Source organism: Podarcis tiliguerta, assembly GCF_965153285.1.
Source record: "Podarcis tiliguerta genome assembly, chromosome: 17".
In the NCBI taxonomy this organism is placed as follows: domain Eukaryota; kingdom Metazoa; phylum Chordata; class Lepidosauria; order Squamata; family Lacertidae; genus Podarcis; species Podarcis tiliguerta.
This window is the reverse complement of record NC_139550.1, coordinates 3,398,412-3,421,950: the sequence shown is the minus strand read 5'-3', so window position 1 is coordinate 3,421,950 and position 23,539 is coordinate 3,398,412. Positions and strand designations below refer to the sequence as shown.

General features: G+C 46.8%; 1 protein-coding gene across 2 annotated transcripts; it reads left to right on the top strand.

Annotated features, from left to right (window-relative positions):
* The first annotated feature begins 695 nt into the window (after window positions 1-695).
* On the top strand, window positions 696-23,166 carry LAG3 (lymphocyte activating 3). 2 transcript variants are annotated; one of them, XM_083420230.1, is made up of 8 exons: window positions 696-763; window positions 14,035-14,194; window positions 14,928-15,154; window positions 16,244-16,501; window positions 17,292-17,585; window positions 18,598-18,882; window positions 20,081-20,193; window positions 21,973-23,166. In XM_083420230.1, the coding sequence occupies exons 2-8, from the start codon at window positions 14,130-14,132 to the stop codon at window positions 22,075-22,077; spliced, it is 1,347 nt and encodes a 448-aa protein (XP_083276356.1). In that variant the 5' UTR covers window positions 696-763; window positions 14,035-14,129; the 3' UTR covers window positions 22,078-23,166. The 2 variants fall into 2 exon arrangements, with proteins under 2 accessions (XP_083276356.1, XP_083276355.1); XM_083420229.1 differs by lacking the exon at window positions 696-763 and adding an exon at window positions 13,366-13,741.
* Window positions 23,167-23,539: the final 373 nt, after the last annotated feature.

Genomic DNA, 23,539 nt, shown 5'->3' with positions numbered 1-23,539 from the left:
CTGACTGACACGCCTCCTGGGATTTGGACATATTTCTGGAAAAAGGCTCATGGTTGTTAGAATGTTCTATCAGAATATTGCCTGGCAGAGTAGAGACAAGTGAGGCCTGCCTGTTGCTTTGGAGGAGCAGGAATTACTGTGGTCCTGCTATCTCACAAGGTTCAGTCTGCAGAATTCCACTTAAAGGTCTGCAGCTTGAAAATCAGTCTTTGCTTGAGACTTGACTACAAGCCACAGTAGACCGGAGGATGGGAGGTGTAGTCCAGGGGTCAGCAACCTAAAGCCCATGGGCTGGAAGTGGTTCACGGAGGCCGTTTAACTGGCCCCTGAGCTGCGCTTGAACCAAGCCACCCACTCGGTGAGTCCCCGCGCGCTGTGCTAAATCTCCCCCCTGGCTCCGGAAATCACTTCTGCGCATGCCCAGATGCCAGAAATCGCTTCTGCGCATGCCCAGATGCCAGAAATCGCTTCTGCGCAAGCCTGCGGCACCAGAAATCGCTTCTGCACATGCCCAGATGCCGAAAATCACTTCTGCACAGGTGCAATTTTCAGCATCTGGGCATGCACAGAAGTTATTTTCGTTGCTGCGGACATGTGCAGATGCGATTTCTGGCATCACGATGCGTCAGTCTGGCCCACAGAGGATCTCCGCAGGAGTGATCCAGCCCGTGCCCGGTAAGCCTTGCTGACCCCTGGTGTAGTCCAAAGTTTCTGGACTAGGCTGCAGCAGATGGGCTTATATGGACCATTGGCCTGATTCAAGGTAAGAAAGCTTCAGGAGTTCTTACAGAAACACAGCCTTCAGATTCATAGATCATAGAATTGTAGAGTTGGAAGGGACCGCAAGGCTCATCTTCTAGTCCAACTCCCTGCAATGCAAACTTGGATTCAAAGTCTGATGCTCTACCAACAGAGCTATCCCAGCTGACTCAGAGAACCTCTTTCCCAGCAAATAATTTCAGAGGGTGGCTGTAACAGTTGCAGTGAAAATGAAGAAGAAAGCTTGAAGAATGAAGGCCTGGTGAAAATAATGGCTGCCCAATATACCATATTTTTGGCTCTATAAGACGCACCAGACCACAAGACGCACCTAGTTTTTGGAGGAGGAAAACAAGAAAAAAATATTCTGAACCTCAGAAGCCAGAACAGCAGGAGGGATCGCTGCGCAGTGAAAGCAGCAATCCCTTCTGGGATAGCTGTGCAGCCTGCATTCGCTCCATAATACGCACACACATTTCCCCTTACTTTTTAGGAGGGAAAAAGTGAGTCTTATAGAGCAAAAAATACGGTAAAACCCAAACTCAACAGTTGCACTAGTGGAAACTTAATGTGCAACAGGTTGTTTAAAAAGAGGATTAGACAAGTTAATGGTCCATAAGGCCATCAGCGGCTACACCTTACAGCAGGTATATCCAGTTATCACTGGAAGGATTTCCTTCCAGTACTGTACATCAAACACACCCAAATATTCCCAGTGTGGGAAGGGTATATAACAGGAAAATCTGGAGATGGTTTCTCTGCTCCCTCTGGTGGCCACACATAACACTGCTTCCAACTTTGTGACACCAGCTCCTGCCAGGATTTCGCATTTTTTTTCAGGGTGGGAACTACAGACACCTCTAAATCATAGCTGTCAACTTTCAGATTTGAAAATAAGGGATCAGCAGCCTCGAAAATAAAGGATCAGCAGCCTCACCTGTCCCGGGGACAGTCTACGGGATATCTAACGATCCAGGATTAGCAGCGGGAAGCAGCGCTGGAATAAGGGAATTTCCTGCACAAAAAGGGAAGGTTGACAGCTATGCTCTAAATCTCAGGCTGATTTCTGGCTTTCCTTGACAAATGAACTAAAGAAAACTGTGTGCCATGCAAGCAGCCCAGCAGAGGCGATGCCGGTTCTGTCAGTGCCTGAGAGCCATTTTTCATGAGAAACTCTGCATATATGTTTTAAAGCAGAACCCCCAAGTGCCTCTATCTTCCAGGGAGAGTCCTGGATTTATAGAAGCTGCCCTGATTTTTTATTGGATCCTGGAATTTCCCACTCTTCCTTAGGACATTCCTATTTCTGTCTACTGTCCCCAGGATTCGTGAGGAAGGAGAAGTCAGGGGTTTTGAATGTATGGTGTGGATCGATGTGTTGCCTCAGAATGCATGTGGAAGATAATTTCTTTGAATACTTCCTGGGAGTAAAAATCTATTCCAAGTTTTTTTGGGTCTTTACCTTGCAACCCACCCTTCCTCCTCTAACTTTTCAACGCCACACCATCATCTTTTAGTCCATGCAACATTCTTCAGAGAGACATGTAAAGTTGATGTTGTTGTTTAGTCATTTAGTCATGTCCGCCTCTTCGTGACCCCCTGGACCAGAGCACGCCAGGCCCTCCTGTCTTCCACTGCCTCCCGCAGTTTGGTCAGACTCATGCTGGTAGCTTCGAGAACACTGTCCCACCATCTTGTCCTCTGTCGTCCCCTTCTCCTTGTGCCCTCCATCTTTCTCAACATCAGGGTCTTTTCCAGGGAGTCTTCTCTTCTCTTGAGGTGGCCAAAGTCTTGGAGCCTCAGCTTCAGAATCTGTCCTTCCAGTGAGCACTCAGGGCTGATTTCCTTCAGAATGGAGAGGTTTGATCTTCTTGCAGTCCATGGGACACTCAAGAGTCTCCTCCAGCACCAGAATTCAAAAGCATCAATTCTTAAGTGATCAGCCTTATTTATGGTCCAACTCTCACTTCCATACATCATTACTGGGAAAACCATGGCTAGTGAGGAAAAATTTCTGGGTCACTTGCGCACTCGGTCCGTAGAAACTGGTAGGGAAGAGAAATAGGATTCAGATTCTTTGCTTCAGGCATTCCGTGTCTTCCATTGCACTGCTCTTGCTGCCTTCGAAATGTGCTCTGTGTCTGCCGTAGGCTGCAACAATTGCCTGTGGCTCCTGGGACTCCTGAGATCTGACCCTGCTGGTCTCCGACCTGGAACAACGCTCCTGTTTTTGCCAGATTCGAAAAAACAAAACTCTGGTTTTGTGCAGACATGCATGTTTAGCAGTTACCAGCGGTGGAAAACTCCCTGTTCTCGCCCTCGTGCCTGCTCATAACAATACTTCTGTTGGTTTTACTTTTGGTGTCACACTAGGAAAATGTAACCGAAGATGGCTCATTGTTGTTGTTTCAAAGGGCGGGTTTTTTTTTTAAAAAAACAACCCCAAATGTTTTGTTTTTATTTCTTTTTTCCTGCAAGGGAATCCCACGAAACATTGCTCATGGTGATGCAATGTGAAGATAAATATGGTAGCCACAAGCAGTCAGTCAGGCCGAGCACAAAGTCATTTCAGAAATGTACAGAAGGGGACGACAGAGGACGAGATGGTGGGACAGTGTCCTCGAAGCTACCAGCATGAGTTTGACCAAACTGCGGGAGGCAGCGGAAGACAGGAGGGCCTGGCGTGCTCTGGTCCAGGGGGTCACGAAGAGGCGGACACAACTAAACAACTAAACAACAACAGCATCACTGAGCTAATGAGATGTGCAATTATATGCATACAGCTCCCATTTGTTTTGATGGTTGCCAAGGCTGCTTCTAAGTCTCAGATTCTAAGCTGTAGGCCATGTCCAGAAACCTTTGGGAGAAGCCAGAAGTGTTTAAAATGGTATCATAGTGCTTTAAATGTGTGGAATGCGGTGATAGGGGACAGATAGGATGATAGGATGTCACATAGAGGAGGGAGAAAAGTTGTTTTCTGCTGCTCCAGAGAAGCGGACACAGAGCAATGGATCCAAACTACAAGAAAGAAGATTCCACCTAAACATTAGGAAGAACTTCCTGACAGTAAGAGCTGTTCGACAGTGGAATTTGCTGCCAAGGAGTGTGGTGAAGTCTCCTTCTTTGGAGGTCTTTAAGCAGAGGCTTGACAACCATATGTCAGGAGTGCTCTGATGGTGTTTCCTGCTTGGCAGGGGGTTGGACTCGATGGCCCTTGTGGTCTCTTCCAACTCTATGATTCTATGATTCTAGAACTCAGGACTAAGTAGAGAATGGGGCTGGTAGCACCCACTGGGTGGGTGAGTGCAAAGGGTGGCAAGTCTCCCTGTGCGACATAGACATGGGTGCTCAAACAACTGGATATACTTTAGTTGCATGAAATGTTATGATCCACCAGGGACCATTTATCACCTGCTATAATATCACGCTTTGCTTTTTAGGCTAACCTTTGTCTCACCATATGGTCTGAAGGCACATGAGGCCACTGCTGTCCTTGAAGCTAAGCAGCTCCAAGTCTGGCCAATGTACGGATGGGAGACTTTTAGGGATGTTTATGCTGCTTTGGGTTGCCAGATGGAAGAAAAGGGAGATATAAATGTAAGGATTTTTTTTTTGAAAGCACGTATCCTTTCCTATGTTCGCAGTGACTCACGGTTTTAAGCAAATTAATCTGACTTCACTTTACACGAGTAGGGGGAGCGAAACTGAAAATATTCTGCCCCCTCATCCAAAGATTCCACTTCTTCCACAGCAGCCTTTTATTTCGCAATGGATATAATTCACTCATTATAACAACTGTGTTGTTATTGCTGCTTACTTATTTTCTGTGCAAACTGATTTTTGTCCAGATCTAATTTGCAGTCCCATCTTCAAGCATGGTTGCTGTACTAGCCTGTCCACGGTAAACCAGCAAAATACTAAGGATTTTTCAGGGTTACTGTTCCTTTAATTAGTGATTTCCACCTTGTTGCTTTCTTTTAAAGTGGCTAGTTTGCTTTTTCCTGACCCGCAATTAATCCCTGTTTTTGGGTGGGGGTTAAGAACTCCTCTTTGCAGCCAGAGAAACTGCTCATTATTTTTAAATTTTGTTTTCTTTTGGGGTAGTGCAATTTTGCTACTGGGAAATTAATGAGCAACTGCTCTAGCTGCAAACAGCAAAAAAAGTTAATTAAACCTGCCCCCCCCCCCAAGTGGGAAAGAGGAGCCAATTAAGGATTTATTCAGGCATGTTGAGGCCTAGGTAGCCACAGGAAGCAATCAATTATCTGCTTTAAAATAAAGAGGCAAGGAGGAACCAATTTATTAAAGGGGCAGTTGAAGGGAGATGGGAAACTTTGCCGAATGGGATTTACTCTTGAGTAAACATATGGTGGGCTCTGGCTTATTCGGACAGACATTTCTGAATTTTTATGAAGGATTTCTATTTGAAGTTTTGTGGGAAATCACCCTTTAAAATCTACTAATGGATTCCAGAAAAGCGATGCTTAGTTGTTCTCACTTGGTAGGAAAGCAGTCCGTGAGGAAGTGGCTAAAATGGTGAATTGTGCCCCATAATAGGTCAGAATTGTCTGTCTGCTGCTTTTAATGACAGCCATAGTCACCATCTACAGAGTTTAACTGATCATAGAATCATAGAGTTGGAAGAGACCACAAGGGCCATCGAGTCCAACCCCCTGCCAAGCAGGAAACACCATCAGAGCACTCCTGACATATGGTTGTCAAGCCTCTGCTTAAAGACCTCCAAAGAAGGAGACTCCACCACACTCCTTGGCAGCAAATTCCACTGTCCAACAGCTCTTACTGTCAGGAAGTTCTTCCTAATGTTTAGGTGATCATGACTCATGCTAGGGGCCATCCCCCCCCCAAAAAAACCCAAATACACCCTAGATGAGGATAATGAATTGTTAGTCAAAATGACCTTCCTTATCACCCAGGGATGTGGCAATAAGGTTGCATACCCTCCAACATTTCTCCAATTTTTGCAATAAAGGTAAAGGTAAAGGGACCCCTGACCATTAGGCCCAGTCGTGGCCGACTCTGGGGTTGCGGCACTCATCTCGCTTTATTGGCTGAGGGAGCCGGCGTACAGCTTCCGGGTCATGTGGCCAGCATGACTAAGCCACTTCTGGCGAACTAGAGCAGTGCATGGAAACACCGTTTACCTTCCCGCTGGAGCGGTACCTATTTATCTACTTGCACTTTGACGTGCTTTCGAACTGCGGGTTGGCAGGAGCAGGGACCGAACAACAGGAGCTCACCCCGTCACGGGGATTCGAACCACCGACCTTCTGATCGGCAAGTCCTAGGCTCTGTGGTTTAACCCACAGCGCCACCCACGTCCCAATGTTTGCAATAGAGATGTCCTATTCCTTTATTCTTATTATTACCCCGCCCATCTGATTGAGTTTCCCCAGCCACTCTGGCTAACTACCAACATATATAAAAACGTAATTATAAAACATTAAACATTTTCTTAAAAAAACTTCCCTATACAGGGCTGCCTTCTAAAGGATGTCTTCTAAAGGTTGTATAGTTACTTATCTTCTTGGCTCGGAAGTCACATAACTCCATACCCACCAATATTTATCCAAAGAAAACAGGGACATGCTAAGGAAAAGTGGGACATTCTGGGATCAAATCAGAAACTGGGACAGCTTCTGTAAATCCGGGACTGTCCCTGGAAAATAGAGACACTTGGAGGGTCTGAAGCTGGTTGCATCCAGCAGGTCCCAGGGAGTGCTGGAAAAGACAACACGGAGCGAAGTCATCTGACCAGCTTCTTATGTACTTATTTTCCCTCTCTCTCACACACACAAACAATGTGCACACACAGCTCCCAGCTGACAATGACATCCTCCTAAAGGCATAGGAACAAATTCATGCTTTTTGTGGTCTCCATGCTATTTGCCTGTGGTATATAATGAGGGGAAATGGAGGGTTATCACACAAACATGGGTTACTCTAGTAAACACCTGAAAGAGGAAAATAATCAGTAAGTGTCTCTGACTGTATGAACCGACTTGCCCTCCAGTTCGTATCCAGAGTTTGCTTCTGCTGAGAAGCAAAATGACTATAGAAGCTTATATTTGCCCACAAATACGGAAAATAAAGCAAATCATGGGTGATGGGTTACCAGCTAGTGACTGGGAACTTACAGAACTAGTACAAGACCTGTTTGGGTCACCAGCAATTTTGGTTTAGCTGAAATATGTATTTGAGGCTTTAAAAAGCTTTCCAGGAATACAGCTGTGTTGAAGGATCTTTTAAGCTCAGTCTATGCAAAACGCCAAACTCTATTTCTTAGAGAAACAGGACCTCGTCTTCTGTGGAAGGAGATGGGACTGGCAAGGGTGCCAACTTGCATAAAATATGGGGGTGCTGGTGCTGGTTGGGGTTAATGTTAGTTTAGTCAGTTCTATTTTTCTAGAGAAAGAGGTTCTGGGACTCGCCATGAAGCCCCCCTTGTTCTCTTAGAATGGCAATGGCCCCCACCTGAGAGGTACCAGAACTGAGTTCTGTTGAGTTTTGGCGGGGGGAAAACCATGGCTGTAGTCAGTGCCGGATTTACGTATAAGCTAAACAAGCTATAGCTTAGGGCCCCACTCTCTTGGGGGACCCCAAATAATTTAAAGAAAAAAAAACCCCTGGATGTACATTTCTAAAATATAAGATAAAAAACAAATAAAATAAAGCCTACATACAGCAACAGTGTTTTGTGTTGTGTAGGCTTCTATGATGTAAGTAATGGGGGGTGTCCCCCTGAGGAGCGCCAATCGGCGCCCCTGCTGGCTGAGGGTGGGGTCAACCCCCCCATACCCAGGACACAGTCCGGTGCCCGCCTAGTGGGCAAAAATTTGAATTTTTTTTTAAATCTTTCAAATTTTTAAATTTTTCCCACGGCACAGCAGGCAACATCTCGTGGCACACTAGTGTGCCGCGGAACAGTGGTTGAAAAACACTGCTGTAACAAACCCAGATATACATTTACTGAAAATCTACAGGCATAAATCTGTTGCATATCTTAATAGCTACGGTAATAGTACCATTTTCAAACAGGTGTGTGTTATTAGCTTTAACTTACACCTTTTTCTTTACCCAACATTCTTCTGCTTTCAGGTATGTTCATGAAAATAATTCCATCTCCCTTTTGACATTTCCAAAATTTACCTTGTATAATTGCACAGGTGATACATGCTGGCACAGCATCCTTTTAAACAGTTATCTTGATAACTTACACAAAGTGTAATGTTAATTACTGCCTTCCACAAATATTCCAACATCAACTGTTACAATGTTTCATGAATCTTGTCCCCATTTTATCATACCATTTCCTTGCAATAAAGTCATCGTGATATGTTTAAAAGATGTAATTTTTTAAGATAGTATAGTCACATAATTGAAATCCATTTCTTTATAGCTTCTTATGGAAGCTACATAACCGCAGATATTCAAACCACGGCAAATAGAGAATACTAAGAATAGAGTAACTACCCTGCCTTTTTAAAATTTCAAACCTTCTAAAACTGGTAATTCAAACTCTCTTTACTTGCAGATATAGCTGATCAAGATATTCTTTTTCTATATTTATCACAGCTCCTTCTTAAATTCTTAAATTGTCTATTAAAAAATATGCTCACAATTCCATTACTCCATTATTCCATTACTCACTATATACAACTTTGTAATAATATAACCTCAGGTTTGATACACGAAAGCCGCCTATATGTTTCTTATCTGCCGTCACTTTTTCCTTAATTCTTGCTTATTTCTTGGTCCACAAAACCTTTTTATTAGTCTATTCCATTTTCTAATTTCACTTTCTTCCATTTTTATTGGCAAATCCTAAAAGCTAAAGTAGAATGCTCTCTGGTGCTTTGTTACAAGTTAAATTAAAAACAACAATAATACTTGAATAGACTATTGAACAGAGCTATCTATTGCTTTCTCTGATCATGATTTTAATTAATTATGGCCATTTCATACAGACCCTCCAAGTGCAGTGGCAGAGCTTCATGCTCTGGCACTGGGGGGCGGAGAGCAGGCGGGGGCAGGGCTGGCACGTGTCCGGGGGGGCAGGGCTCATTGCCTGTGGGGGCAGGGCCCCAGTGCGGGCGGGGAGGCAGCCGCAATGGCACCCCGCTGGGATCCTCTTCCTTCGCCAGTGTCCAAGTGTCCTATTTTCCAGGGACAGTCCCAGATTTACAGAAGCCATTCTGGTTTCTGATTTGATCCAGGATTTTCCCGCTTTTCCTTAAAAGTAAAGGTAAAGGGACCCCTGACCATTAGGTCCAGTCGTGACCGACTCTGGGGTTGTGGCACTCATCTCGCTTTACTGGCCGAGGGAGCCGGCGTACAGCTTCCGGGTCATGTGGCCAGCATGACTAAGCCGCTTCTGGCGAACCAGAGCAGCGCACGGAAACGCCATTTACCTTCCCGCCGGAGTGGTACCTATTTATCTACTTGCACTGGCATGCTTTCGAACTGCTGGGTTTGCAGGAGCAGGGACCGAGCAACGGCTCACCCCGTCGCGGGGATTCGAACCACCGACCTTCTGATCGGCAAGTCCTAGGCTCTGTGGTTTAACCCACAGTGCCACCCGCGTCCCCACTTTTCCTTAGGCTGTCCCTATTTTCATTGGAGAAATGTTGGAGGGTATGGAGTTATGCGACCCCCAAACCAAGGAGATAAGTACCGGTAGCTATGCAACTTTCAGAAGGCAGCCCTGTATAGGGAAGATTTTTTAAAAATGCTTAATGTTTTATTATGTTTTTATATTTGTTGGAAGCCACCAAGAGTGGCTGGGGTAACCCAGTCGGATGGGCAGGGAATAACAACAACAACAACAACAACAACAACAACAACAACAACAACAACACTGTATCCCTATTTTCATTGGAGAAATGTTGGAGGGTATGTTTCATGCATTATATGCCTATAAATCTGGCATCTTGGCTGGTATCTACTGGTAGACCTCCTACATTCAAAAATTTGCAGGTAATGGTAAATAACCACATTGATGTTAGCTATTTAAGTAATTTAGGGTTTGGTGAATGGTGGGCGCCACTGCAACTATAAAAGAACAAGGGAGGTGTTCATGGTGAGTTCCGGCACCTCTTTTTCCAGAAAAACAGCACTGCAAATAAGTTAGGTAGGCAGGCTGGTGTAGCAAGAACAACCTGTGACATGTTAAACCTTTGCAGATTTCTGATGGCTGTGAGCTCCCTGGGCCAGAGGCTACGTCACATTCACACAGCTTTATCTCTCTTCTCTGAAAATGCCTTTCTGTGAGATCTTTTCTCGGTACCCTCTGACCCAAGGCTCCCTAGATGGGTTTTGTGTGACCTTCCATCAGCCGTCAATGTGCTGCTGGTCAGGGTTAGCATTAGAGATTATAAACAAGAAGCCACAGTAGAGTCAGCGTTTAGAATGGGCTGAAACAGAGACAACAGAGACGTCAAATCTAAAGATAGAGGCACATGCTGAGTAAAAGAGAACCTCCGGATGGAGCCATCATTTCACAGAAGCTCACTCAGCACAAAAGCACCTCGACCAGAAATGTCTCTTGAACCAGAGCTCCCATTCCCTCAGGACAGACACCTCAACCTTAGTTCCCAGCTTGATGATCTCACTCCCACTTTACATTAGTCCTTCCAACTCACTTGCATGGTTTGTCTTAAAGGTAAAGGGACCCCTGACCATTAGGTCCAGTTGTGGCCAACTCTGGGATTGCAGCGCTCATCTCGCTCTATAGGCCAAGGGAGCCGGCATACAGCTTCCGGGTCATGTGGCCAGCATGACTAAGCTGCTTCTGACGAACCAGAGCAGCGCACGGAAACGCCATTTACCTTCCCGCCGGAGTGGTACCTATTTATCTGATCTGATCTGTAACGCTGCCAGGTCCGTTCAACAAGCAGGATAAAAGGATAATGTTGTATGGAAGATGTCAGTCCACTTATTGCAGATCGATGTTCCTTTCATGAGATGGTTAACTTGTCCATAAGCACGATGTCCCATAATGGCAAAATCCGAGCTTCAAAAAGATTTGCATTTAAAGTTTTCTGATGAACACCTTTTCCAGTTGCATTGTTTGAAGATGTTGCCACAGGAAGAGAAGGCATAGAATCATAGAATCATAGAGTTGGAAGAGACCACAAGGGCCCTCGAGTCCAACCCCCTGCCAAGCAGGAAACACCATCAGAGCACTCCTGACATATGGTTGTCAAGCCTCTGCTTAAAGACCTCCAAAGAAGGAGACTCCACCACACTCCTTGGCAGCAAATTCCACTGCCGAACAGCTCTTACTGTCAGGAAGTTCTTCCTAATGTTTAGGTGGAATCTTCTTTCTTGTAGTTTGGATCCATTGCTCCGTGTCCGCTTCTCTGGAGCAGCAGAAAACAACCTTTCTCCCTCCTCTATGTGACATCCTTTTATATATTTGAACATGGCTATCATATCACCCCTTAACCTCCTCTTCTCCATGATTCCTTTCCCTCCGCAAGATCTGTGTCAAGACAGTTCCTTAGTTCAAGGATGATCCGGCCCCCTTGATAGCCATGCAAAATCCAAATCAGGATATGTATTTACATCTGGGAACAGTTTCGCTTGTAAAGAACATAAGCAATAGGATTCCATGAGTATTTGGCCCCATCTGCATTATACATTTAGGACAGTATCCTGACACTTTAAACCCGTGGTTCCCAATGTGGGGGGCAATTTGATGTTTAAGGGGGGGCAATTCAAGAATGAGTTATTAACAGGGAATGGCCTTTTAGGCTTCCTCCACATGAATAGGAGTTCACTTTTTGAATAATAAGGATTATATGTCACAAGGGGGGCGGGCATCAGGATTTTAGAGACACTTAGGTGGGGCATGGCCAAAAAAAGGTTGGGAACCACTGCTTTAAACAGTCATGGCTTTTACCAAAGAATCATGGGGACTGTAGTGTGTTACAGGTGTTGAGAGATATTAAAGGTAAAGGTACCCCTGCCCGTATGGGCCAGTCTTGACAGACTCTAGGGTTGTGCGCCCATCTCACTTAAGAGGCCGGGGGCCAGCGCTATCCGAAGACACTTCCGGGTCACGTGGCCAGCGTGACATCGCTGCTCTGGCGAGCCAGAGCCGCACACGGAAACACCGTTTACCTTCCCGCTAGTAAGCGGTCCCTATTTAGCTACTCGCACCTGAGAGTGCTTACGAACTGCTAGGTTGGCAGGCGCTGGGACCAAACAACAGGAGCGCACCCCGCCACGGGGATTCGAACCGCCGACCTTTCGATCGGCAAGCCCTAGGCGCTGAGGCTTTAACCCACAGCGCCACCCGTGTCCCTTTTGAGAGATATTAGGAGACCTCTATTCCCCACACAGGGACGTGGGTGGCGCTGTGGGTTAAACCACAGAGCCTAGGACTTGCCGATCAGCGGTTCAAATCCCCGCGACAGGGTGAGCTCCCGTTGCTTGGTCCCTGCTACTGCCAACCTAGCAGTTCAAAAGCACCTCAAAGTGCAAATAGATAAATAGGTACCACTCCAGTGGGAAGGTAAACGGTGTTTCCGTGTGCTACTCTGGTTGCCCAGAAACGGCTAAGTCATGCTGGCCCAGCTATACACCGGCTCCCTCGGCCAATAAAGCGAGATGAGCGCCACAACCCCAGAGTCGGTCACGACTGGACCTAATAGTCAGGGGTACCTTTACCTTTTATTCCCCACAGAGAGCTACAATTTCCGGAGTTCCCTGGGAAGAGAAATTGCTTGTTGAACAACTTTGGGAGTTGTAGCTCTGTAAGGGAAATAGGCATCTCCTAAGAACAGGGCCAGCCCACCCAGGAGGCAAGATGAGGTGACTGCCTCAGGCGGCAGGATCCACAGGGACATCAGATCCTGATGTCCATCTTTCTCTCCACCCCCCTCCCCGTTCCTGGCATAGATCTTCCCTCACCCTTTCTTCCCTGGTGCCATTTTGCGGTCCACCTCAGACGCCGAAATTTCTTGGGCTGGCCCCGCCTAACAACCCTCATCCTGTAGTTCCCAGGATTCTCTGGGGCAAGCCATGACTGTTTAAAACGGCATGATACTGCTGTAAATGTATAGTGCACATGGTGCCTTTCATGCAACTCCACTTATATTGCCCTCTCCTGCACATTCTTAATGGACACTGCCAAGCTGCCTCTTGAGGAATTGTTCTTCAAGACTGGCCTTCTCTAACCTGGATCCCTCCAGGTGTTTTGGGCTGCAGTGCAGGGTGTGCTGTCAGGGGCTGATGGGACTGGTAGTCCAGACCATCTTGTGGGCCCAAGGTTGGGGGATGTTAGCTGATCCAGACCTGGTCAGAACCTCCTTGGTGTCCACCTACATGTGGTCCAGCAGCATCAGCATCTCCACATTCTCAAAGCATCACCAGCACCGCCACGTTCTGACTTAACCAAGATAAAGAAACCGTACCATAAAAGGGAAAAGATGAAAGAAGAGCACCAAAGAAGCTGTGCGATGAAAGGGTAGAGATCAAAGAAAAACACCCAGGGCACTTCCTGAGAAACTGGCCCTACGTACATTTTCCACTGCAAGCAAAACCGTGAAGAAAAACAACGGTTACGGAGTGGACCGAATGAGATGGAAACAGTTTCCATTGCAAGTTGCTTTCTAGAACTCACTCGGCTGCCTTCCTGCACATGGCTCAGCCTGGGGCTGATTTCTTGGCTGTGACGTCGCTCACTGCAGCGCCGCCAGGAAACCAGCAGCCCACCTGCAATATAAGGGCGACTAAGGAAGTCTTTGATCAGAGATCCACCTCCATTTCCTTAGCCTCAGGTCCTTGTGTGGTCCAGTCTGCAGCTCCCCTTTCAAACCCTTCCCTCTTCAGCCAGAGGGAGGAGGAGGAGAAGAAGAAGAAGAAGCTTGAGGGCACTCACCCACTTGTCCCTGTGACACCACTATGACTTTACTATTCTTCTTCTGGACTATTGTCCTCAGTCTGCAGCTGACTATTGGTAAGGAAAGAGAAGAGTGGCCCAGGATACCTGAAGGCAGGGTGGGGTTAGTGGCTGCTGTAGGCTTTGCTTCAGCTTTTTTTGCATCTGAGCTCCTGCAGGAGGTCCACTCTCCATCTCTGCTCCATTCTCTTAAGCAACAAAGACCCACCCCTTCCAGACCCTAATTTCACTCCCTCCGTTTTATCACGGCAAGAGTCCTGGGTGGCATAGGCTAGGCTGAGAGATATCATCCTCTCAGGCATGTTTGTAACCTCATCTTTTCCTTGATTGGTCGCACAATCTTCTTGCAGCCCAAAATGTTCCTTGTGCACCAGGAGAAGTATGTAGGGTGTGGGCTGAAGACGGCGGACGAGCTTTGCTTCCTTGTCACCTGAGTCGTCGGAGGATGAAGAGCAGCTTCAGGCAGCTGTACAAGGGATTAGCTCTTCGCTGGGTGCATCATGGAGACAGGTAAGGCACCCATTTCTATGCATTTGGGGTTGGGGGGGGAGAGGGGGCTTTCAATCACCGTGTTTTTCACTCTATAGGACACACCTGACCATAGGATGCACCTTGTTTTAGAGGGGGAGAGCAAGAAAAAAAAATTCTCCCCCTCTCTGCTCAGCGCCCCTTCAGCGAAGCGGCAGGAGAAACGGAGCCCCTTCCATTTCTCCTCCCGCTTGGCTGAAGGGGCGCTGCGCAGCTCTCCCTCTCTGCTGAAGCCAGGAGAGTCTTGCTCTCCTGGCTTCAGCAAAAGGAACCCGAAGCCTTTGGAGCGCAGCGTGAGTTCCCGCTGCACTCCAAAGGCTTCAGGCGGCTATCCCTGAAGCCTGGAGAGCGAGAGGGGTTGGTGCGCACCGACGCCTCTCACTCTCCAGGCTTCAGCGAAAGCAACGCAAAGCCTCCGGAGCACGGAGGGAGCACTCCCTCTGCGCTTCGGAGGTTTTGCGTTGCTATCGCTGAAGCCAAGGAGCCTGCATTCGCTCCATAGGACGCACACACATTTCCCCTTCATTTTTGGAGGGGGAAAAGTGCGTCCTATAGAGCGAAAAACACGGTACTTTTATTTACCACTTTCTCTTCCTTCCCCTCAACTCCCTCCATTCCACCTACCCCCACCTCTCTCCTGTATCCCCTTTCTGGGCTACCGCCCCACTCGTCCAGCACTTAACAGTTGAGTTTCCCCCTCCTCCATTTTCCTCAGCTCCCACAGGAAACGCCACTTGGTGCTCATGGTGGAGCCAAGCGGCATCAAGAAAATGGCCCGCTCCACGATGCACCGAGCAACCGTCTGGGACCCTGGCTTCATCCGTGGGAATTTTTCGCTCAGGATTGAGCCGCTGCGGAAAGAGGACGCAGGGACCTACGTGGCCGTGGTGAAGTTTGCCAAAGAGGTGTTGCGTTGCCAGGTGGAGCTTGGCGTGGTGTCAGGTAGGTGAATCTGACAGCTGGCAGCAGCTGCAGGAAAGACAGTAGCCAGGTTCTGTCAAGCAAGCTATCTGAAGAGCTACTTTGGAACGTGGAAGGGAGAGCATGGGCAAGGGTAGCCAAACCTTTCCCTCACTGCCCTCAGTAGCTTTAAGCCATTTTTCTAAGCCCTACTCACTTCCAGCCTTGGAGGTGGGCTGGGAGAAAAGTTCTTCAAGAGATGGAGTGTAAAGAGGGGAGGGAATGGCAGGGGCGTTGCTCCACTTGTGGTGCAGGCCTGTGAGGCAAGTTGGCATAAATTGGCAGGTGGCTCTGGGCAAATTAAGATGGTGGATGGCTCGAGTGTCACTGGCACTACACTTACCCATGTTGGTAAGTAAGGGATGGAAGGATCTGTCAATTTCAGTCCTCTTGGATTCTCATTTTCAAATCTTAGATTCAATTCTCTACCTTTTTGCAGCAATTTGCATTAAAAAAAAAATCCTCATGGAAATCCACTGGCATTTTCATGGGAGTTTCTCCCAATAAAAGTCTTTTTTGCATGCAGTTTTGACAGATGAATGCATTTTTGCACGTCTTCTTCACTAATTTGTATGCAAACTTTCCCCTAACAGAATGAATTTTGCAAACACTCCTTGACAAAATTCAGATAAGGGCAAACTTCAAAGGATGGCTGTGTTTCGGTTCTCATATTATTTTGGAAAATGTTGGTTTTTATAAATTCACCTTTGAATGCAAACTGAATCTAACAACTGTTCCATCCCTACCTGAAACCAAATATCTGTTGTTGTTCAAGTCTCTAAAAATAGAGGGACATGACGAGAGTCCTGGAGCTGGATCAGGCCCTGTCAGCTACCCCTTAATAATGCCCTTGCAGAATGGTTTGACTCCCCTCACCAATCCTCACTTGATATGTGAATGAGGCAGAATTCACCCCCTCTTGCAAAGAAAAGGTGATGGCACCATTTCATCCGCTCTGCCCCTTGGACTTGACTGCTTTCTCCAGAAAGGAACAGATGGAGATGTTAGCTATATGATGAAAGTCGTATCTTGTGATATGGACATCAGTGTGTGATTCTCCTTTTCCTTCAGTGACTCCAGATTCTCCCGGTCCCCTGATTGAGTCTGAACCTATCCAGTTAACCTGCAACTCCACACATCCAGAAACCCCCCAAGAGATACGCTGGTTCCATGGAGGTCTTCTCATCGCCAGCTCTGGTCGGTTCTGTTCCCTGAACCAGACTCTGGTTATCTCCAGATCATTCAGGAGTGATTCTGGGCCCTGGGTCTGTGAACTCACCTTTGCAGATGGGGAGAGAATTTATGCCACGTACAACCTGAAAGTCATAGGTAAGATTTGCCTTTTGCTTTTCCTGTTTCCCCAACCAGAGAGTGCTTCCTCTGAGAATAAAAAATACAATAAATATATATTCTCTTAAGAATCAGAACACATTTCCATTCTAAATTCCTGCCGCCCCTGGTGTATTTTGTGGGATTCGCAGAGCCAGGCAGCAGTGGCGTAGCGTGGGTTGTCAGCACCCGGGGCAAGGCAAGTAATTTGCGCCCCCTAACCCGGGGCAAGGCAAGTAATTTGTGGCCCCTCCCCCCGCTGCACTGTCCCTCCCCAGATAGTCCCTTGCTCTCTCTCCGCACCGCACCGCAAGCCTGGCACCCTCCCCTCCACAGTGGGCGGCGACCCGGCGGCTTGGATCGGGTTTGCACAGCCAGCACTGCAGTGAGAGAGAGTGAGTGAGCCAGGTAGGGACAGAGAGCTGCGACTGCGAGCGCCCCCCCCAGATGTTGCGCCCGGTGCGGCCCCCCCTGCACCCCCCACGCTACGCCACTGCCAAGCAGAGGCCCTGGCCAGGTAGATAATGCGCCCCCTCTTTTTTTTACCCTGGGGATAACTGAAGTCTTATAAATAAGTATAGAAATAATTTTCACAAAAGTTATGCTGACAAATAATTTTATTTCAAGGCTTGAACCGTATCTGCATATAAAGACAAAATGGAAAATATAGATAAATATGCTGACTGATGCCCCCTTTGGAATTGGCCTGGGCCAACTGGCCCATATGGCCCCCCCCCCGCCTCTGTCTGGGCCTGATTCACACAATATCATGTCTCTCCCCCCAACCCAGGATTTGCTGAGCCAGCCGTATCTGTAGTCTATTCTGCGGCCGGATCTGATGCCCACCTGCCCTGCCTCCTGAGCGACAATCCCACGGACTACGGCATTTCCAGGGTGGCAGTACGCTGGAGCTACGCAGCAAGGAGAGAACCAAAGGCAATAACCACCCTCAGTAATGGAAGCAACAGAAATTTTACCCTCCATCTTCCTGCGGTGGGTCTTGATGATGCGGGTTGGTACACCTGTGAGATTGCCATTCAAGGAACAAACATCACAAAGAACATCACACTGGCAGTAATGACAGGTGAGGAGCGGGGGCGTCACCAGAATTTATTTACAGTGGTACCTCGGGTTACATACACTTCAGGCTACATACGCTGCAGGTTACAGACTCCACTAACCCAAAAATAGTACCTCGGGTTAAGAACTTTGCTTCAGGATGAGAACAGAAATCGTGCAGCAGCAGCTGGAGGCCCCATTAGCCAGAGTGGTGCTTCAGGTTAAGAACAGTTTCAGGTTAAGAACGGACCTCTGGAACGAATTAAGTTCTTAACCCGAGGTACCACTGTGTTTCTTTATTTTGTGAGGAGAGGGAGACACAGAAAGAGCCAAGTAGATTTCTAGGTTGGAAAGTTGTGTCCCACATGTTAAGATCTCTGAAAGAAAAATGACTATGGAGTCCGGCAATGGGTTGGTGGGGAGAAGGCAAGTGAGGGGTGATCTCCTTGTCTGGGGAGTGCGCTTGTCCTTTCTGAAAAGGCAGCTTCAAAGGTTGTCCCATGATGTTCTTGTTGCAGGAAACCCATCTAGATGTCGTTCAAATCATAGCCATTCAGTCTAGATTAATCAACCAAAGCTCTGGTAGGTGAATCTGGAGTGGTAGCGAAGGTAATGTCAGGAATTCTGCAAGTTGAGGGCAGGCTTGTGTGGTTTCCGATGTTGTTTTGATTTTGCCATGTTGCAACAACACAGAATAGGAAAGAAAACATTTTAAAGGGCATTTACTGTACTTCTAATAACCAGGGAGAGCTTTGGTGAAATAAACTCACCTTCCCTTTTGCTCCACATTTCCAAAATGCATCGGCAGCGAGGTTTTGGGGGTCATGAAAAAATGATTTAGATTCATGTTCATCAGTTAATTGGTTAAAAGTCAGGTGATTCGCCAGGTGAAAACTGATTTGACAGCCCTAGAAGTAAGAGATGTCATGTGTAACAAATGGGGCCAGGAATAGACTCCGCTTCAAGGGAGGATATGAGAGAGGCAGGTGATAGAGGATAGAGAAATGACTGGCTTCTGTTTCTTTCTTTCCATTCAGTCACCCCGAGCACTGAGGCGATCATCATGGAGGGATCTCACCTGCTTCTCACCTGCAATCTCACCTACCGCACAGGAAAGGAGCTTTTTACATGGAAGTACCTCGGTTTGAATCCCACAAACATGTCTCGGCCTGAGGCTGCCTCCACGAGTTTTGGGCTCCTAAGCCAAGGCTCGACCCTGGAGTTTCCTCAGGTGTTGCCCAATGATACAGGTACCTGGGAATGCAGTGTCCATGGCCCAGATGGGATGTCAGGATCAGTGCAGTACCACCTTGAAATTACAGGTACATTATTAATTTGCTTCTACGCTATTAATTCTTTCATTTGTCATTGCTGAAATTTGTACCCTGTACAGTGGTATCTCAGGTTAGGTACTTAATTCGTTCCGGAGATCCGTTCTTAACTTGAAACTGTTCTTAACCTGAAGCACCACTTTAGCTAATGGGGCCTCCTGCTGCTGCCGCGCTACTGGAGCACGATTTCTGTTCTTATCCTGAAGCAAAGTTCTTAACCTGAAGCACAGTTTCTAGGTTAGCGGAGTCTGTAACCTGAAGCGTATGTAAGCCAAGGTACCAGTGTACTCCAATCACATTAACAGGGCAGCTTATAGTAAACTGTTTTAAAGACAATAAAATAACGTGCTCATAAAAAGAAGCTAAACCCAGCAACTCCATAAAAGCAGCCTGAAAATGATATAGGATCTAGGTAGGTTAAGTCTGGTCAAAGGTAACTATGGGGTTGCGGTGCTCATCTCGCTTTCAGGCCAAAGGAGTCGGTGTTTGTCCACAGACAGCTTTCCAGGTCATGTGGCCAGCGCTTCTGGTGCAACAGGACACAGTGACAGAAACCAGAGCGCATGGAAACACCGTTTACCTTTCCACCACAGTGGTACCTATTTATCTACTTGCACTGGCGTGCTTTCGAACTGCTAGGTTGGCAGGAGCTGGGACAGAGCAACGGGAGCTCACTCTGTCACAGGGATTCGAACTGCCAACCTTCTGATCGGCAAGCCCAAGAGGCTCAGTGGTTTAGACCACAGCACCACCCGCGTTCTACATATATAGGATCTATATGTAATTGATCAAGACTGTGTGTGGACTACACAGGAAAAAAGCAAGTAGTCTGTCTCCATTGATTCCAGAACAAAATGTGGCGCAGCCACCGACAACCAGTCTTCAGTTTCCATCTCCTGTTAGTTTTTCTCCAGCCACCATTGCTGAACATATTCATTATCCAACTATTGCCTCTGATGAATAGGCTTTCATGGTTCTTCAAATTCCTCTGAAAACCTCTGCTCAGAGACAATAGCTGGATAGAAAAAAACAAGCAGGTACCCTCTGTTAAACAAAGGGTCTTCTGTTCCACCTCCATCTTTTAAAAAAAATATTGTCTGTTTCCAGCAACTAAGTGAAACCCAAGTTTTGATGCTTTCTGGTCCTTTTGATCCTCTCCAGATTATTTAATTGCAGTCTTGCCTTGCAGGTGCCCGGGTCGCCCTTGTGCAGCCCAGAGCAGCTGAGAAGATCACTCTGGGGCTGATAGCCTTCCTTGTTATTCTAGTCTCCATCCTTGCTTTGACCTGCCTGAAACAAAGAGTAAGTCACTCCATCTGCTTTCTGTTCTCACCTGCTCTGCTCCTCTGGGCGTTTGGTTTTATTTTATTCTAGCAAGGCTTGAGTGGGGTGGGGACCCAAAAGAGAATTTTACGCTCTGTCATTCCTGAACGTCCAGCAATGCCAACAGACCTTTCCTCCGGATGAGGCTTGAGACAGATGTAACATTTTCAAAGCCATGCCCTACCTAAACAGCTGAAGTTGCAATACGAACCAGCCCAGGAATGCTAGCTACCGTATTTTTCTCTCTATAGGACACACCAGACCACAAAGACGCACCTAGTTTTTGGAGGAGGAAAACAAGAAAAAAAATATTCTGAATCTCAGAAGCCAGAACAGCAAGAGGGATCGCTGCACAGTGAAAGCAGCAATCCCTCTTGCTGTTCTGGCTTCTGGGATAGCTGCGCAGCCTGCATTCGCTCCATAAGACGCACACACATTTCCCCTTACTTTTTAGGAGGGAAAAAGTGAGTCTTATAGAGCAAATAATTCGGTATTTATTCAGCCATCACTTTTCACAAACAAAAGGATGCCCCAAAGAAACTAACAACACATCTACTGCAAAATAGTTTAAAAAGTAAGAAAAAGATTTTTTGATCACAGGACAGTGTTGGTGAGGGGTTAACACTGCACCATTTAAAATCTTTTCTAGATACCCGCAGTTGTGTTGTTTATCGTTTTAATGAAAACAGATGTCAAAAAGCCTTTGAAAAGCATTGCTCTGGCATTAGGGCAGGGAGAAGCTGCTACAGCGAGACATGAGGTTTGCCACGTAGCTTGCTGTTGTGGTCATTGATTTTTCTTTAACCAATATCCGATGCAGGGAAGAAGCAGGATCTGACCCATCATGTGGCGGGCAGAGAGTAATCCTTTGCCCCTGCAGCAGTTCTGATCAAAGCCACACAAATGTTAATCAATAGCATCTGTCTGTTATTGCCTATCATGTCATTAGAGATGGGTAACATAACTCTCCTCATTCAAATTCCACGCACCTTTTAAAATGTTAAGTTAAAAAAAAAAAAAGGCTGAGGACAGATGAGACATTGTTTGTTTGTCTGTTTATTCACTATTTTGCAAGCAGCCTTCAGTTCTCTGGAAAACAAACAGACAAACATGTTTAAGTGTTCCTGATAATTGCATGATACCCCTTCATGCAATTCATGCATGTAGAAGGTTTAAGTCACACGCACTAATGTCAATGGAACAAAACAGAACATACACACAGAAAAAGTGCAAGGCCTGTAGAAAGTCAGGTGCAATTCTGCCTGAGATCAATGCATAGCTGTCAAGTGTCCCTTATTTGGCGGGACAGTCCCTTATCCCCGTGCCATGTCCCGCTGCTGTCCCTTATTGATGAGGCTTCATTTGGCTGCTGGCTGGGCTTTCTGCCTTTGGCTCGGAGGGGCTCAGAAGTTGAACATACCTGTGCCCGGGAAATCCCTTATTTTGGCTTCTGATCCCTTATTTTCGAGGCCGCTGGTCCCTTATTTTCAGATCTGTAAGTTGACAGCTATGGATCAATGGCAGGGTAGCATGAAAATCTCACAGCCCAGAAACAACCATTTTATCTCTGGCTCTGGGAAAGGAAAGGCCTTCACCAGGACATTGTGAAATGATGAACAGTTGAGCTTGTTTTTCTGATGGACTTTCGCCCCTCCAAAAAGCTCTGCTGCTGTACAGCTGATGGGACGTGAAACCTTTTGATATTGAAATAGACAGGAAGTAACTCCGTTGCCAACTACTTTCCCTCCCCCCTTTTAGAGCCGCTCCCGAAACTTCCCAGCATTGGATCTGATGCTAGCTTCCGCTTTGCCGGGGAAAGAAGTAAAGGATGAAGGCCAGCAGGAGAAGGGCCTGCAGATTTAAAAGAAGCAAGAAGGCTGCTTACTGGGCAACTCCCAAGGATAGCCTGATGGTCCTATCAAGTGAAGACTGCTTATAGGGACAGCCAAGTGCTTGCTCACCCCAGGTGTTCTCAAGCTATGAGGTAAAACACTTGGAAGGGGGATTTAAGGCTCCCCCGTGGAACATGCCTTCCTCCCTATACCAGACAAGGCAAGAAGATGCACGTTGGACTTTCCAAGGGTGATTCCATGCATGCACACCCCATTTGTGTTGTCCCACCAACCTGATATGAGAAGGGCTGCCCTCCCTGTGTGTAGCTGTTACAGAAAAAAAAGGGGGTTTTGCTTTTGCTGCCCAGCTCCCCAAGGGGCTGAGTCCCCTAAGTCCATGATCAATCAGAGATGAAAGGATGGAGGCAAGATCATAGAAAGCAAGGCAGATCTTTATTTTTCTGTTTAACAGAGTTCCCTCCCCTCCTTGCAAGGAGGTAGGAGAGACCCCAGTAGTGGTGGGAAGCCCCTATAAAGACTTTTGAAATTGACCCCCCTGTAACCCAAGACCCCCCCCAAAAAAAACCCAACATACCTACATCATAGAAGGAGGTGGTCTCCCACAGAAATTTGAGAGTGTTGCTTCTCTCCTGTCTGCCAGGATACCTGATAATGCCTTTTCGGGGTAGCTTGGCCATTCCTTTGATATGGTAGTTTCTGAATCTCTTACACATATTGATAGTTCCGCTCAGCTTAACAGATACTTGCCAGACTGTATTTGAAAAGGGAGGTGTAAGTCCCTACAGTCCAGTGACAATTGGAAAGCTTTTTCCATTTCCTTCCTCCTTGCAGGGAAATATTTGAGGTCAATTTGGGAGAGTCAAAATGGCTTCAGGATTGCTCTCCTGTTCTATTTCAGACATGTGGTTTATCTAATTATGTATGTTTTTGCCCTGTACGTTTGTTATGTATTTGAGACCTTAGAATTCTTATAACATAGCTTTCCCCTAGTGGTGGGTTTAGAAAGGAGCAGGAGAGTTTTGCTCTATTCCCCTTTCGCCTGTTAGTGGCCTGCTCCACAGACCTTTGCACGGGGCATCAGCTGGCCTGCATATATATATATATATATATATATATATGCAGGTTTTGGTGTCCTCGGGTGTCTTCCCGTGTAAAAGTTGGGGTGTCTAGGCGACGTTTCGACGAGGTCTCACTCGTCATCTTCAGGCTGGTGCTTTCGGCTTCTTGTTACTGGAACAGAGCAGGATCTCAGTGTTTGAGTTCCTATAAATACTGTTGAGGAGGTGTGGTGTATAGCCTCCAATGTTCTGGGCAGAGAGGAGGTTCCCAGGCTAGTGTGCCTTTTCTTCTTTTGTTCCTTAATTACTTGAGGGATATTAATAATTAAGTAATTAAGGAACAAAAGAAGAAAAGGCACACTAGCCTGGGAACCTCCTCTCTGCCCAGAACATTGGAGGCTATACACCACACCT

Bases quoted from the DNA above. Each gene is read 5' to 3' on its own strand.
- LAG3 (XM_083420229.1), top strand. From the start codon at position 13,687: ATGACTTTACTATTCTTCTTCTGGACTATTGTCCTCAGTCTGCAGCTG. The intron at 14,195-14,927 runs GTAAGGCACCCA...CATTTTCCTCAG, and splicing joins TGGGTGCATCATGGAGACAG to CTCCCACAGGAAACGCCACT. The intron at 16,502-17,291 runs GTAAGATTTGCC...CCCCCAACCCAG, and splicing joins GTACAACCTGAAAGTCATAG to GATTTGCTGAGCCAGCCGTA.